General features: G+C 41.7%; 1 protein-coding gene across 1 annotated transcript; it reads right to left on the bottom strand.

The window, feature by feature from the left end:
* Positions 1-11,575: 11,575 nt before the first annotated feature.
* FAM200C (family with sequence similarity 200 member C) lies at positions 11,576-16,782 on the bottom strand. Its single transcript, XM_054567885.1, has 2 exons — positions 16,443-16,782; positions 11,576-13,409 (listed from the first exon to the last, which is right to left on the bottom strand). The coding sequence occupies exon 2, from the start codon at positions 13,358-13,360 to the stop codon at positions 11,576-11,578; it is 1,785 nt and encodes a 594-aa protein (XP_054423860.1). The 5' UTR covers positions 13,361-13,409; positions 16,443-16,782.
* Positions 16,783-17,289: the final 507 nt, after the last annotated feature.

The following is a 17,289-nucleotide window of genomic DNA, read 5'->3' as shown; positions in this document are numbered from 1 at the left end:
CTGGGTGTACACAGTAGTGGCTGGATATCAGTGCATTGGGTGCATGTTTAAATGTGTGCACAAGCATACATAACTATGTACCAGCATGTATGTGCCTGATATCTGTGGGCATGGGCTTGTGCAGTGGCTCAACCCTTGTGTGTGTTTGTATGCATGCATGCCTTGGTATGCATTGTGTCCAGATGTGAGTGTGTGCGTGCATAACAGTGTGAAGAGGCGTCCCTGCACCCCCCCCACCCCCTTGTCCCCGGAAGCTTCCCTGGCCTCACTAACTCTCTTGCCCAGCTCTTCTCCAGGATCCCAGTTCCCAGAACAGGCAGAGCGACCCGGTTTAGGTAACAAGCAGACACTAGGGAAAAATAATGTCCTCAGAGGCCTGGCTTTTGCTTCTCCCTCTTCCACTAGCTACCAGTATTTCACTGGGCTGCCAGAACATCTGGCTAACAGATGGTATATGACCCAGGTTTATAGTCAGAATTTTAATGCATGTATGCACTCGAACTCTAATTCTGGTTCCATCACCTAGGACAAGTCAGCTACTTCACAGATGGTGTTTCATTTTCTGAAAAGTTGGGAGATTAATGATATTAGAGCACATCTTTCTGCCCCAAATTGGGACACTTGCCCATGAAGGGGTTGGTGAGCCATTGAACTATGTAGAGAACTATTGCTAATATTATAGAAATATTATTTGAGGATGAAATTTAGTGGGCTCAACATTCATTTGGCGAACATTTAATGAGTATGTATTATGTGTCAGTCCCCAAGCTAGGTGCTGGGGTATAGAGGTAAACCAAACAGGCTTGGTGCCTGCCCTCGTGGAACTTAAGGCTCTAGTGAGGACAACGCAAGTGGTTTCATGTGAAATAAAGAGAAAAACATTGAGTATTAAACCAAGGGGGGCGGTCAGGGGAAAGCTTGCGGAAGTGAAGTTTCAGATGAGCCCCGAGGGATGACAGACACCTGTCTGGATGTAGGGGAAGCGTGAGTTCTCTGCAGGTAAGAAAGATGGTGTGTGAAGAAGAGTGTGGTGCATTGACTCGCAGATGGCTAGAAGGGGACATCTGTCCGCCTTTCCAGCATCTGGGTAAGTTGGTTTGTTCCCAGATGTGTCTGGAATGGAAAAAGTGAGGAAACCCTGCTTAGGATGCCTGGAGCCCATTTGGAACCTAAAGGGCTCAGGAAAGCCCCCTTCCCAGGGTAGAGCAGGAATCTCTGCATGTTACCTTTGGGGCTCCACAGCAGCAGAGGTTGAGACCACTAGCCCCTCTTGCTGGTAAGAAGGTTAACGCTTGGCACCCAGCAAGCATTTAATAAATGTGTCCTGGCTGCGTAAATGGACGGATGAATGTGGATGGTTTTCCAGGTTTGGAAGGCGCCCTGGAACCTCGGTCTCCTGAAGCCAAGCAGACTCCCTGGGGCTTTGTCCCGTGGGCACTTGCAGAGGTGATGGCTCCACGTGGCAGGAACTCCAAAGTACTCAGGGGGTGGCTGCTCCAGGAGCTGCCTCAAGCTAAATGGGGCTCAGGACTCCCTCACTCTAGCCATTTCTGTGTGTAACTCAGGCCTGCAAACATCCATTATGGGTACGGAGACAAGGAGATGAATTTCTGGTCTACAAGGAAAATAAATAAGAATGCACATTCCTCTAAGAAGCAAAATGTAGTAGTACCATAAGGAGGGTACAAAGTGTTATAAGAAAGGAGGAGGCTATTCTCCTTTGTTTGATTCAGTTCATTTCACATCTGTTCATTCCTAGAGAACACGCCCAGCACTGAACAAGAAAAGATGAATGACATCGTGACATTCACAGCCACAGATGTAGTATTTAGCCTTGTCCTACATCTGTTCGAACCTGTCTCAGGTATGCCTTCCTTTATATACTACAGAGGCTGGAAAATGAAAAACCCATTTCCCAGACTCCTCGGTGCTGGAGTTCTCATTGTAATTTAGATTTAGCCAGGCCTGTGTGCTTGTGCAAGACCCAAATTTTTAAAGAAACTGAATTAGGTGGAGGAGGCAGCAGCTCGGGAGGAATCCCTTTTGCTGGTGTTGACCCAAAGATGCAGCACGGCTCTGGAGTTCTGGCAGTAGCTCCTGGTGCCCCGATTACATCTGAGATGGTGTGTTCCTGTAGCTAGGCTGGACCAGTAGCTCCTCCCCGAACTCTGGGCTTCCCCATTGTGGCAGAAAGTGGAGCTCCCTTGTGAGGTCAGTACTGTGTGGGCGTTCTGGGAATCATTCCTGGGGGCCCAGGCCAGGCCAAGTTCGTTCTGCAGCAATTCTGAATTCACTTGATTCTCTACAGTAAATCCTGTCTGCTTCAAGTAACTAGAATGGTTCTGCATCTTCACTTGAACCCTAGTTGATGTGTCATGAGCGTCGAGAAGGGAGATGAGTGTGGATCAGAACAAGCAGGGATGGAACCCAGAGGACTGCCTGCCTTTCTTCCCCCTCTCAATTCCACCTCCTGTCTTCAACCTCTCTTCAGTCCTATAATCAGCCTTCAAATTAATTAACTGATTAGATATGAAACAACTACAAGGCACTCTGCTTGACGTTGGGCTCACAGTATGAACAAATAAGCAAGGTCTTGCCACCATGGTGCTTTACGAGGATACAGAAGTTCAATTAGCACCCAAATAAACATACAATGCAAAACTGTGATAAAAGTTATGAAGGAAAAGAAGAGGGAGCTGTGAGAGAGAATGGTGGGGTGCAGCCTGCAAGAGAACGTAGTTTGATGGGGAGGCCTGGAAGGTCTCTTACATAGGTAACATTTAAGCTGTGTTGCAAAGGACAAAAAAGGCTAGTTATGAAAAGGTGGAAAAGGAGGCGTGGAGAGAGGTGCCAGGCAGGAGGACGAGAGTGTGTAAAAGCCATTAATCCTTTCTTTACATCTTTCGAATCCTCCCCTGTGTAATAGTTGCAGCATAAAACCCAAACATCTTAGCCTTTCATAGCCTGAGAGCCCTCTGTTTTCACATCCTTCCAGCCATTTCTCCTGTTTTTCCTATATGTCAGGGTTTCTCAACCTCGGTACTATTGACATTTGAGGCTGGACATTCTTCATTTGTGGGGACCGTCCTGTGCATCGTACGATGCTTAACAGGATCTCTGGCCTCTATCCTCTAATGAAAATAGTAGTCCCCCTTGTCCCCTCCCCCGTTGTAACAACCAGAAATATCTCCTGATGTTGCCAAATGTCTTGACAGGGGCAAAATCACCCTTCATTGAGAACCACTGCCCAGTAAGTACCCCTGCTTTGGTCAGGGGGTTTTCTTGCTGGCTCCTAGATGCACCTTCAACTTTTATGTTTCTGTACCTCCAATTATGCAGCTTCCTCTGACTAGTACCCACTCTTGTGCTTCACAAAGCCTTGCCCATATGTCTATGAGAAATTCATGGCTCTTATCTGCCAGTATCCCTCTGTCCACTGGGGAACTCTGTATGGGTGGCTCTCATGCGTATGGAGTGGCAGGGAGAGTGGTCCCTTCCAGTGCTCTGCCTGCCCTCTGGCTGCAGAGGCATGTGGACCAGGTACCCTTTCCTTTTGTGTGCAGTTAAGAGCCCAGGTGGCGGGCATGAGGCCCAAGCAGAGCCAATCGGTCTTTTCATGTGATCTCCATGGGAAGGCACTGTTTTTCTTCTGACTGGTTAACTGTGAGCACATAGCCCTGGGTTGCCCAGAGCCTATTTCCTGCCACCGGGAGGAAGCCTGCTTATGGCAGGAGACAATGACATCAGTACACTAATTAAAGCAGATGCAAGGGCTGAAAGGTGGAGAGCAAGTGCTATGACTACATATTACATCCTTTGTTCAGATTCCTGTGCTAGAACATTCGCTTTCTCATATTTTCCTTCTTTGTTTAAGCTAGCTTGAATTGTTTGTCGGTTATCGTGAAAATACCTCAGTATGGTATTCTTCAATGTCTACATCAAATCTCTACTCTTTCATGAAGTCCTCACAACACAGAACAGTCTGAAGAAAATGCTTTCTTTGAATTCCTTTCTTTGATTCCTAACAGATCGTTTGCTGAAGCCAGCGGCCAACTCTGTGCCTCTCTTGCAGAGTTCAGTGGCGGTTCTCATTAGCAGTTTGAAATTGTCATAGCGGGAGTAATTAGACTATGGAAATCAGCAAATGCTACAAATCAAGGCTGTCTTTCCTCCATCTAAGCCCCCAACCTATTTACCAGCACATCACTGTCTAAATCCCTGGTCAGTTCCACCATCTGGATATTAATGGTAGACTGATGTGTGACATCTCTTGCTTTCTCAACACAGTGAGGTTGCGAGGACAAGTGCCCTTGACCTACACTCTATCTGAACCTTCAGAATCTCAAAACAGGAAGGGTCCTGAGAAATAATTTGGTCTGTGCTCTTCATTTCACATGAGGACAAAGAGGTCCAGAGATCTTCAGTGACTTGGCAGCTAGCTGTACAGTTGAGACATAGAAAATCCAAGGCCATTTTGTGTTGCATCCATAATTAAAATGTAGGCCTTCCTGTTTGCCTCTTTCAACCCTTTCTTTTCTTCAATTTTTGTACAAAAGGCTGTTTAAAAATGATTGCTGAATCATTTCAAACCGATAACGGCCAAGACCCAAGCTGCCAATATTTACTTTCAACAAGGGGCTTTGGGGCTGCAAAGGTCTCCAGCGTGAGGTCATCCCAGATGGAGTCTCACTAATACGGCAGAGCTGGGGACAGCTGTGGACATAGAGGACTTGCTGCCACAGAAAGACCACGATGCTGGAGTGAATGCTGGCAGCTCTGTGCATCATGTCACTTAGAATGAAACAAGATGACAGCTGAACTGCAAGGGAAGCTTTGCAGATTTATAAAAATGAATAATATATAATTTATTTTTTGACATAGCTGTTCTATTTCCTGTAATGTATCTTGAAAGTGAGTATAAGGATGTTTTTTTGCAACCCGTTTGAACTGATAGAAGACTGGACACAATCTAAATGCCTAGCAATAGGGGACTAAATAAATCATTTTATATACACAGAGGCAGACCTCTATGTACTGTTATGGAGTTATCTCCAAGATACATTGTTTAGTGAGAAAAAGGAGGAGCAGAACAGTGTGTTTAGCTTTCTACCATTCAAGTTAAATAAAGAAGAGATGAGGAAAACACACACAAACACATGGATGTGGGAGCATAACCTATATCCAGAAGGATATACAAAAAAATTATAACACAAGAAGTTGTCTCTGGAGAGGGCAACTGGAAAATAGTGGTAGAGGGAGACTTATTTTTTACTTCATGTCTTTTGGAACAATTTAATTTTTAAAACCATACAAATCTATTACTTATTTACATCCCTCTCCTCAATAAAATTTTTTTTTTAAAAAGTATATGCTGTGTTACAGTTCTTGGAAAGTCTTCCTTTGCTCTTACGGGTACACTGGATCTGGTGATACGGCAGAGTTTAGAGAGTAGTAATAAATCCCTAACAATTACATACTTGCATAAAAAAATATTTTAAAGAGCAGTCTGCTGCAATCCTCAAAGTTTGAGACGAGTATTTCTCCCCTGATACAGCTGAGGAAACTGAGGCACAGAAGCAGGCCCTCTTCCCAGTGTTCCCTGGGGAGAGAGGGGCAGGGTTGGGACACGAGTGCAGGTCTGGCCCACTCGCGCGTAAGTGCTGTCTACTAGGCCGTATTTAGCAGGGCAGAGGGCTTCAACAGGCAGGGTGGATTTCCTGGGAAGGAACAGAAGAACCAGGGAGTTCGGCGAGGCTCTTCTGGTCTAAGGATTTGGGAGAGTTGAAGTCCTGAGCCAGCTAGAGCCCCAGCACAAATGAAGTCAGACCAAAATAGACACCACTTAACTCAATGGGAAACGACCCAGAAGAGATCCAGCCTGTTTCCAGATGTAACTTGAAGGGCCTCAGTTGGGGAGAACTCATTTTGGAATCTGATGCAACAAGCTCTTGATGAGGTTTCACAACTCAGTGTGGGGGTCAGAAATGAGCAGACGTTTGATTTGAGGGTAATGCTCTGGCAGGGGTGTCCAGCCTTTTGGCGTCTTTGGGCCACACTGGAAGTTGTCTTGGGCCACACATTAAATATACAACACTAATAAAAAGAAAAAAAAACCTCATGTTTTAAGTAAATTTACGATTTTATGTTGTGATGCACTCAAAACCATCCTGAGCTGCATGCGGCCAGCGGGCCACAGGTTATACACTTCTGGAGAGTCTTCTGCTTTATAGGATCAAGCTTTGAGAAAGCAGCCTATGAATGAATATAGGAACCAAGGCTTTGCCAGCATCATTTTGGGAGTGAATATGAGAAAAAAGGGTCTATCCCTGCCCTTTGGTTTGGAAGAAAAAAAGAAATCCCAGGCTGAGAAAATGAGGCATGATTAAACTGCATAAATGAAATTTAGCTAGTGGCTAGAAACTTTTTGTCTGTTAGCTGTTGTGAAGGAGGCAACTTTCTCCAAATCTTGTATTCCAATAGATTTCTTTTAAATAACGCTGACACTTAGCTGTACACATCTCATTCACTTAATCTATGATGTGTATAATAAAAAAAAATTAAAAACCCTACAGCATAGAAGAGTGTGTAACGTGCTACCACTTATGAAAATGTACATGTTTATGTATAACCATCTGTTTAAAAATAACCTGGTAAGAGTGGCTGCCTCTGGGAAGGACCGTGGAGCTAAGAGCTGAGGTAGGAGACGCAGCCTTCACTGTCATGTTTTGACTTTACACGAGGCTGTAGCACATAGTAAAAATAAAACACCCTCTTAAAAAAGTTCAAAAGGAGAAGCATGCCTTTATAATGGAGAGATTTGGAGGCCCGTCTGTTGGCCAACATAGACCACACTCGTATCACTCTAGCCCATTTTCTCTAACGCTGCAGTTCTGAGTGCAGGGAAGGCCCTACAGCAAGTCCATGCTGCAGTGAGACGCGGGGCCAGTAGCAGAAGAAACTAACTGGTGTAAAGGTTCAGCTTTTTCCACGCTTCCAGAGCTAGCCTCGCCATGCACTCAGAGGTGGCAGCACCAGCGGGCTGGTGTGAGCTCCGCAGACTTTCATGCCCCTGAGACACATGCCAACCTAGTCATGCTCCTTCCTCAGACACTGAGTCTTACTTCCAAGGAATCCCCTTTTTAATCTCAGCCTCTTCTCTTGTTCATCACTAGAGAAGCCCTAGTGATGCTCGCCGCTTCCAGAATTTACTATCTCTATCCCCTTTTGCCTTTCCAGTTCTCTAATACCTAGTTAATGATTCTTTATTGTAGGTTGTATTTGTTTAAACACTGGTATGGTTTCTCTTTCTTACTGGACCCTGTTTGATACATGAATAACTATGCATTTATATAAACAAACAGCTGCATCAAAATGTTAACTGAAATGTTTCTGAATCTAGAAAACAGGCATATTGGTGTTCATTGTGTTACTCTTCCAAGTTTTTGGTATGTTTGAGACTTTTTACAATAAAACACTGGGGATAAAGTATAAAAGTAAAATACTGAAAATTTGGATAAAGATCAGTTCCAGGAAAAAAAAAAAAAGTAAACCTGATAAAGGGTGAGTCTCCAAAATTATAGCATGAGGCTTTTGTTAGTAGAAATGATAAATAGAAACTGCTGCAGAAACCAAACTGATCCTACTATGAAAAACAAAAATCAAAAACAAACAAAAATCCCTAACCAAAACAAAAAACAACAACAACAAAAACATCTTAGTTTTCCATTTATATCTAGGACAGTTTCTTTATAATGATATGTCACAAAAATTCCAAAATTAAGCAAATAAAGCATGGCCTTTGTGGGAAAAAATGAAAAGGTTCTCTTGGGAAAACTTGTGTAACTGTGTCCTCTTACAGGGAAGAAAACTGAGGCCCAGGGTAGGTGAGGGCTGTACAGTCACACAATAAAATGAATGGAGTCCAAACTTTCCCATCGGCCATTCATAATAACCAAGTATATGAAGCAAGTCTTTTTGGTTGCATGCGACAGGAAACTAACAGCCGTGAGCAAAAGAGGGAATCTGTCAGCTCATATGACTGAATGGAAAAAAAGAAAAAACATGACTGCATTTAGGGGTGGAAGCAATGTCATAAGGGACTTATATCTTTCCTTTTCTGGGCTTTGTTTCTGCAGCTTCATCCTTTGCTGGCAAAGTTGATCCTTGGATGCTCCAGACTCAACATCCTGCTAGTTGGCGAGTATAGTATCTTCTCCATTAATTCCAGCAAAAGTATTGGAGCTGGCTCTAACTAGCCAGACAGACCGACAGTGGGGTAAGGAGAGTTCCTCAAATTAAAAAAAAGGTGCTATTATTTAAAGAAGCAGGTGAATGAATACTGAGCAGGGCAAAATAAGAGATGACTGGTCTGCCAGACCACTTGATTCCTATTCACTGAGAGCTATGGAGGTTCCACAGCTGCTAAGGAGCTGAGCTACTGCTGGAGTCCTTGCTGTGAGATTTAGAGCAGAACTGTAAAACACTAGGAAAATAGCCTTAGGTCTTTTTTTTTTTTTTTTTAAGAACAAAATACAATGAATTAGACAATCACCTTATGCTGACCTTTAAATTAAGGTAAATTAAAAGCTTCAAATTTGATTTTTTCCAAATGCTTGGTAGATACAAAAGCCAAGCTTAAAATATTTTGAATTTAGTGCTAAAAGGATTCTATAAAGTATTGAGGGCCTAATTTTTTAAAAACTGAGACATAATATATTGTAAAATTTATCTTTTATTTGGTTTTAATTTCCATTGAATGATGTCTGAAAATGCTGACCTACCCACCCATTTCAAGAGTTTTTTGTGACTTAGAAAAGCAGCCAAGATGTCAAACATCAACATGATTGAGTCAGTTTTAGAGAAAAAGCCATTTGTACCTTCTTTTTCCCACCCTGGTTTCCCAATGATTTCTTGTAGTCTGGCAGTTGCTCCAGCAGAGTTATCTGCCAGTTTTCAGCCTGCAGAGGCTCAGGTGGGACATTTTAATTTGAGCTACTAATTGGTTTTCTAGGGATGTTTAAAATCAGGTATTTGGCAAAACTGTAATGCAGAAAGTTTACTTTCAACCAGTCATGCACAGAGTGACACCTGCTGGTCATAAAGATTACGTCTTTATCTTGTCTGGCTCCTTCTTGCAATTTATCAATGACCTTAATGATACAGTAAAAATACAGGAAAATTATCTCTTCCTTGGAGAAGAAGAAACCAACACATACGATTTATATGTGCCAATATGCATACCATTGTGAGAGATTTTTAAACTAAAAAAAAATTGTTTCTTCAGTTTAGCAGATAATGGGGTCTCTTTCATTTGATCAAGGAAAATAAACTGTTGTAGAATTTGAAGATGAACTTAAAAAACCAGCTATTTCCTTTAAAACGTCCTCTGGGTTGTTTGTTTTTGAGCAGAAATGAACGAATATTATCTAAGGTAGAATTCTAGTGGACTTCATGAAAGACTGTCTATGAAAGGTCGTTTGCCTCTGGCATTTCATCCTCGTTCTGGTCCTGTGCTTTAGGTTCCAGGCTTCACACACGCACTGGCTCCCATCCTAACGCCTTCCTACCCTTAGATATGCAAATGTATTAAGCATTACACAGATTCATCCAGGTTTATTCCTTTACTAACTTAGGAAATTTTTCCAACTGCCCTTGACATTGGATTATACCAGAAAAAATTAAGACATATTTTGTAACTACATTTTTAAATGAAAGAAGGCATGTATTTATTAACAAAAGTATTTTGATAGATGATGATAACATTCAGTTTTGTGCAGACAATATAAACTTCCATTTGCAGTATTCAAGTGGCATCTGACTTTGGTAGTCATTCTGTTCCCCTCTAGGTGTTCCCTGTCCCCCAATTTTTCACTATTATAAAATGCTGTGATTACCCACCTTATAAATAAAACTTTGTGGAAATCCCTGATTCTTCTATGTGGTCAATTCCTAGAGGGAAAAGTTCTCAATCAAAGGGATATGAATAATCAATAGAGGGACTAAAATTAGTATCATAATGATAAAAAAATTAAGAGTAGCAGGAAAGGAGATGGATGTTTTATACATTCAAACCTTACTTATCATCTAGAGGAGTCAATATATAACTTCTAAAGATAAGTCAAAATTGGCATATGCCTTTGGTATATTACCTAGCTTTAGGGATAGAAGCATGAACTGTTAAAGTAAAAATGGCTAAGGAAATTGGGCAGGAAGAAGACTGCAGCTTTGCATTATTGAACTCATTTGTTTCCCAGCCTTGAGCACACAGCACTTTGATTGAACAATAAAGTTCCGACATAAAAATGTAAATTTATTGACATTAAAAACATATCTTGCCAAACTATCATTCAGAAAGAGTACATCAATTTAAATTCCCATGGGAAACTTTCTCATGGCCCCTAATTACTACAGTGTCTTCATGTCAACTTATTATTTATATTCTGGTCCATATGAAAGTTTTAAACTACATTAGAAAAATACATATAAGGCCCTGGCTGGTGTGACTCAGTCGATTGAGTGCTGGCCTCCCAACGGTAAGGTCACTGGTTCAATTCCCAGTCAGGGCACACTCTTGGGTTGTGGGCCAGGTCCCCAATTGGGGGCATGTGATAGGCAATTAGTGGATGTATCTCTCACACACTGATGTTTCTTGCCCTCTTTTTCTCCATCTCTCCCCTTTCTCTAAAAATAAATAAAATCTTTTTTTAAAAAATAAAAAAAATATATATATATAAGATATAAAATAAGAGAGGAAACTGGAGTAAAGGAAAAATAAGTGTAGGAGAAATAAGATGAGGTCAGAAGACCAATGACTCCATCAGAACCACTGCAAAGCTGGTTAAGAATGAGGATTCTTGATCATATCCCAGCCCTGTGAACTCAGAATCTCTGGCGCAAGGCTCTGGGATCGTCTTTTTGTAGCCTCTATGACTTTGAGTCCTGATGGAACTTAAAAGAAGACAAAGAGTGACTAATAGGATATTAGGATATTTATTAATGTCGTATTTAGAGCATGATAGCTAGAGGAATGGACACTGTGAGACTAACTCCGAAGAATACATTTAAAAATAAACCCTATGCAAACTAGAATCATCCCTTCTACCACTAGAACATTTCATAATCCTCTTCTGATTTCACTAACCTCCCCATAACAACCCTCACAGACATGAGAAGACTCAGCCTGTCATTTTGTCCTTTGACTTTTACTCTTAACATGAAGATGCGTGTTCTGGGTCTTTTTTGCCTTCTTGGCTCCAGTCCTTAGCCTAGTGCACCATTTTGCTGGATATCCTAGTGCTGGGCTGTCTTTTTAATGTATCACATCAACAGGTTAAACAGATATTTAGAAGAATCCTACATATTAACTAGGCAGTGGTAATATTTTCTGCTGCTTGCATTTTTATAAAACATTTGCACATGACTCATGTGAAAATTAAAAGTTAAAGATGCTAAATTTTTTAAACATAGGATTCAGTATACCAGATATATAAAAGGAAAGAGACAGAATTGTAGCTTAATTTTACAATGAAATTAAGAATATATTGAAAATTACACATTAAAAAACAAGTATATCAGCTTACAGTGACTTCTGCTGTAGCTGTAGCTTTTGTTCAATGATGTCTGAGAAACGAGGAACTTTTTTTGAAATAGCCACACGGATGTCTTCACTCATATTAATGCAGCTTCTGGATTTTGTTTTAAAATGTAAAAGTGATGAAAATCCCAATTCACAAAGGTACGTTGATGCAAATGGCATAAGGATTTCTAGAGCTGTCTTTGCCAGGTCTGGAAACACTGTGAACTGAACACACCAGAAATCCTCAAGCTTCATTGTCTCAAATTCCATTAAAATTTGGCCACTAGCTCGTAATTCGGCAAGATCATTTTTCATTAAATAACCATCATCAACAAAATCCAGGTTAAAAAGAAATGGATCCAGTATCCATTTACTCGCCTCCTCAAGATCTCCAACGGAAAAATAGCCATGGAAGGAGTTGTTTAACTGTTGGAGATGCAGTGTGATTTCAGCTGCAATGCTTCCCGCTTCGTCATCTGAAACAATTATTTCTTCAAGGAAAGGAAAGTTGGTGAAATTTCTTTTCTCAATTCGCTTTAGCCAAAATGGAAACTTCCTGACAAAAGCAGATAACTTCTCTCTAGCTGATACCGTGTTCATCCCAGTCCTTTGCATGGATGCACTAAGCTCATTTAGGTGTTTGAATAAATCTGCAAGGTAGGCTAGGTGAATTTTAAACTCTTTATTTTCAAAGCCATTAACTAAACTACTGTTTTGGTGGTGAAGAAACTGATTTATTTCTTCATACATTTCAAAAATATGGGTAAGTATTTGGCCCCGGGAAAGCCACCTCATTTCGGTATGGAAAAGGAGGACACTGTACTCTATTCCAATCTCTTCAAAAAAGGCCTGAAACAGGCGATGATTCGGAGCTCGCCCTTTGATGAAATTTATTACCCTCACGACAGTAAACAGAGCGTCCCTCAGCTTTGTAGGCAATGTCTTTGTGACAAGTTCATGAGGGTTCAACAAACAATGTGTAATCACAATATGAGGCACCTCTTTTTTCACATAAGCAACAAATTCTGAATTTTCTCCTAGCATAGATGAGGCACCATCAGTACAAACAGAGCCACATACATCAAGTCCTATCTTATGCTTCATAAAGAAGTCTCTGAAGAGATTGAACACATCCTTTCCTTTCATGGTTAACTGCAATGGTTCACAGAAGAGGAATTCTTCTATGATCTCTCTTTCTTTTATGTAGCGCACAAATGCCATCAGCTGACTGCAGTCATCCATGTCCGTTGTCTCAGCAAGCTGAATGCCCACCTGAAGAGGACTGGCTTTGATATCTTCTAGAACTTGCTGTAAGATATCCTTGCTCATTTCATCAATTCTAGAATGGATCACATCATCTGATAAGGGAACCTGCTGAAGCTTCTTTTGTGCATCTGGTCCCAAAACTATATGTGCTATTTCCAATGCACAGGGTTTCACCAATTTTTCAGCTATTGTATGAGGATTCTTCTCCTTGGCACATAAATAGGCAAACTGATAGGATGCTTGTAATAAGGCATCCTCTTGGGATGCAACTCCAAATGCTTTCAAGGTTTCGCTCTGATCAGATGGTGCTGGCATATGCTTCAGGCTATTGAGATCATGCCCACCGACACCGCCATGCTGTCTGTTAAAATGGTCAGACAGTTTTGATGGTCTGAGGTCAGCATTTGAAAACACCGAGTTACACAATACGCACTGTGGGCGTTGCGTTCCGTCAACCTCCGTTGTACAGGTGAACCAGTAACGAACATAGTCATCATCCCATTTGCGTTTCTTCGACATGGCACCCCCAAATTTTCAGGTAGTATGCCAGAGATGCCGCAGAATTTTGCTTTGGGAGTAAAATATAACCCACACATTAAAAATCAGTGGCTAACCAAATTAAAACAAAGCCCCATCACATGCCATCCTTCATCTGGATTCATGTCAAGAAAAAGCCTGTAAGATGTCAGTTCAAAGCAAGCCATGCCAGCAATGACATTCCAATGTGAATGTCATGTGAAATTTACAATGTGAAACTTACAGCTAATGTCCAGCAAGGTATACATGGGAGATTTGGGTTTATGCAAGTTGTGAATTCTCTTAAGTCCTCTACCGGTGAACTGCCGTTATGGCTTAATTTGCTTTCAAAGATGTATGTTCCAAACAAATCTGGTACATTTTGGTGCCCAGAAAGGGCATCTCATTACTGTCCCCTCCTTCCATTCTGGGCCAATAATGTATGCACAGCCCCTGTTGTGCAGCACTGAATAGAGAAGGAAATAATTCACTAAATACAATAAGGAAGGGTTGGTATTTTGAGAGAGTGGTTAGTTCCTTTTAACATGGAGTTGGTCAAAAAGTTCTTTTAGTTTTTTCCATACGATGGATCTAGTAGCACTTAGTGGTCTTTAACTTCATTCTAAACAATTGTCAGATTGTATTGTGACAGTAGTCATATGACTGTGCATTAAAAACAACTTACCAAAATTGAATTTTTGTGCAGCCATTTCAGTACTGAAGATAGAAGAAGATACACAACATTTTTAGGCATATCATGCTTTATTATTTCAAGAAAGGTAGAAATGCAACTGAAGTGCAAAAAAAGATCTGTGCAGTGTATGGAGAAGGTGCTGTGACCAGTTGAACATGTCAAAAATGGTTTGTGAAGTTTCTTGGTACTGTTGACACTTTGGCCAAATAATTCTTTGCTGTGGGGGTATCTTATGCATTGGAAGATGTTTAGCAGCACCCTGGGCTTCTATCCACTAGAAGCCAACAGCAGGAGATAGGCAACATACTCAAAATAGTCAAGTCAATAAATATATTGGTAACAATGAAAAATGTGTCTTTTATTTTACGGAAAAAACTAAATGGACCTTTTAGCCAACTCAAAAGCTAAGGGTTAAAAAGGGCTGTAAAACTATTCGATCCTTGAGGGGCTTTGACTCCAATCTAGGCAGAGGACTTCTAACAGGTCTGACTAAGCCACCCTTGACACAGAACTAGGACACACATTTGGCTCAGAGCTTCCTGCTGTTAAAGAGTAACAGACTATCAGCCCATGGTTCATACTGTCTATATAGAAAAGCAAAACAAGTTGCTTAGGAGAAACACAATTATTCTTGTTATCAAGACTTCAGAAAATTTCTCTTATTCTCTTAATTACAACAGAAATTTCATGATGCTTTTTCATATAATTATCCCTTCGTAAAAGCAGTCAAGAAAAGCTGAAACAATGAAAGGAAAATAAGCAGCATTCCAAAGATTTGGCTGAATTCAAGGCAGTGGTTTTCTAGTTTAGTAAATGGAGGAATCATCTAGGGCTCTTGCTAAAATGCCTTAAAATTCCTGGGCCCCACCCACACGAGATTCCGATTTCCTAGCTCTGGAATAGGGGCCCAGAATCAGTGTTCTCAAGAAGCACTTTAGATAATTCTTGTGAATAGTAACTAAAACACTGGAAGGTGTCTGCCAATCAATAAAGGCAACTTAAAGTTTAAAAAGCTAATCTTAAGCCTTCTTTTGTCAAGTACTGAGACTAGAGGGCCAACTGTGTTCAGAACCTCTTCTAACTGACAACAATACAACTATGATATCAACATAATAAATATGTATCTTTCTGTATTGTTATGTGCAGGGTAGTCGAATGTAGGTTTACAGTTGTAATATAAATAAATAATAGAATAACCAACTATTAATACCAGAATAAACTGTCTCATATACTCATGACTGTAAACCTGCTTCTGCCCACCTTTGTGTTTACCATGTATATTTGGAGGCGAGGAAGGCAGAGCTTTTGCCTTCAGTCTCATTAAAAGTTACAGGACCAGTTAGTTAGGCATCCATTTAACCACCCTGATTATGTTACTCAAGATTTACCTGTTTTCAACCAAAGACGTTTTAGAAAAATTCATTTATAGTATTCTTACCTAGGATAGGTAGCAAAAATGTTCAAGATCCTCAAAGATGAACTTACTACCCAAAAAGCTTTCGTGAGTTTTAGAACCTTACAATTTCCACTCTGCCCTTTGTGGTACACTTTGTAGTCACAATGTTCTAAAATATGGAAACATTAAGAAAGCATCATCGTAGTACGGCGTCATTGTTTATTTAAACAGCTGTGATAATGGTATGATCGTGTTTGAAAAAAAGACCTCATTTATTAGAAATACAGACTCAACTATTTACGAGTGACATGGTAAGATGTCGGGGGTTTCCTTCGATATAGTGAACTTCGGCACGCACGCGCGCGAACACGAAGGGCGGGGGTTGGGGAGATAGAAGAAATAAGATCGGCCCTGAGATGTTAACTATAGAAGGTGGATCATCCGATGGGTACACATATTCAGTTTTCTATTTTTATGTATGCTGTAAAATTTCCACAATAAACAGGAAAATAAGCAAACAAAAAGCAATATCTCATCAAGATAGATGTCATTATTTTTTTAGGATTTTTAAAAAAATATCTTAGGATGCAAACTCTGATAAAACAAAGTAGAATGTTTTTGCAAGTCGATCAAGTATAAGGGTAGCTACGAAAAAGGTTCACGATTGAGAGAAAAAATAGTTAAAGGTGAACATTCCCATAACAAATATTTGGGGAATGCTAACACATACACATTTCGGCAGTGACAACACCCCAGCGCAGTTGAAACCTGAAACTCCAAACCAAATTCAACTTCTGTCTAGCCTATGCCAGGTTCGGGTGTCCGGGCAGGCAGCGGATTTAATCATTGCAGTTCACTGTTAAAAGCAAATAGCCAGGGGGAAAGGGACGAGCAAATGTTCCAGAGGCAAAAGCCTGTGGTCCTGGCTTTGTCACTTACAGACTGGGTCCTTTCCAAGCCTCAGTTTCTCAACTGGGGATGACAATAGTACCTACCTGATAGGCTCGTTGGGATGTTTAATTATGAGCATGTGTGGAAGGCACACGCAGCTCGTAAGTGGCAGCAAGGACCTGCTGGTTATTAAGGACGCTTAGGAGGCTGCCCCGGCCAGCGCAGGGCGCCGGCGGCGAAGAAGGAAGACTCGGCTCGGTCTCCACCCGCCCCTCTCCGAGCCCGAGGCGCAGGCCCCAAGGATGCTCGGGCTTCCTTTAGGCGCCAGTTTCAGGCTCCAGGTCCCTTTCTGCTTTGGCCGGGGCCTAGTCCCTGGGCGCCGGAACCAGTCTAGGCGGCGGTTCCTTAGATGCGACCCCAGAGCAGGAACCTGCGGAGAGAGGTGGCACAGATGCACCCGCAGCCACCTCCTCCCTAGCCGCGCTGGCCAGGCTTCCATCCGGGTTCTGCGGCTGGCTTCCCGCCCGCAGACGGGGCGCGGCGACTCCCGGCACGCAGGCGCATTAGCAGCGGCCCGGGGCCCTGGGGCTTGGATCAGGAGCATGCGCGTTGGCTCTCCCCCTCCGCCCTTCAGCCCCAGACCACTTTTTTTGGAAGATTGTGTTCTTGGAGCTGGAAATTTTCCCCTTCATTTTGTCTGCCAGAAAGAATGCCAGAAAAAAGAATGGAAGGAATGGAAGGCACTGCAAAGTCTCATAGCTCTTCAGAGCTTTGGAAATAAAATTTTAGAGCGTGTCAGGTTGAGCTTGTAAAACTCCAATAATGTACCATTTGCTGTGTGGAATCAATGACGAAAAAGAGAAGTTCATTGTTCTCCCAAATTACACATTCAGGCCAACGGAACAGGCTGTACAGTCCGTTAAGATACAGTGGAGGACGCGCTTCCAGGGC

This window comes from Pteronotus mesoamericanus, unplaced genomic scaffold (genome assembly GCF_021234165.1).
Source record: "Pteronotus mesoamericanus isolate MK-2021 breed Mesoamerican mustached bat unplaced genomic scaffold, CSHL_Meso_final contig_2, whole genome shotgun sequence".
NCBI classification, from domain to species: domain Eukaryota; kingdom Metazoa; phylum Chordata; class Mammalia; order Chiroptera; family Mormoopidae; genus Pteronotus; species Pteronotus mesoamericanus.
The sequence above is the reverse complement of the archived record's forward strand: the minus strand, read 5'-3'. Positions and strand labels throughout refer to the sequence as shown.

Excerpts from the sequence above, each read along its gene's own strand:
- FAM200C (XM_054567885.1), bottom strand. The coding sequence starts at position 13,360 with ATGTCGAAGAAACGCAAATGGGATGATGACTATGTTCGTTACTGGTTC.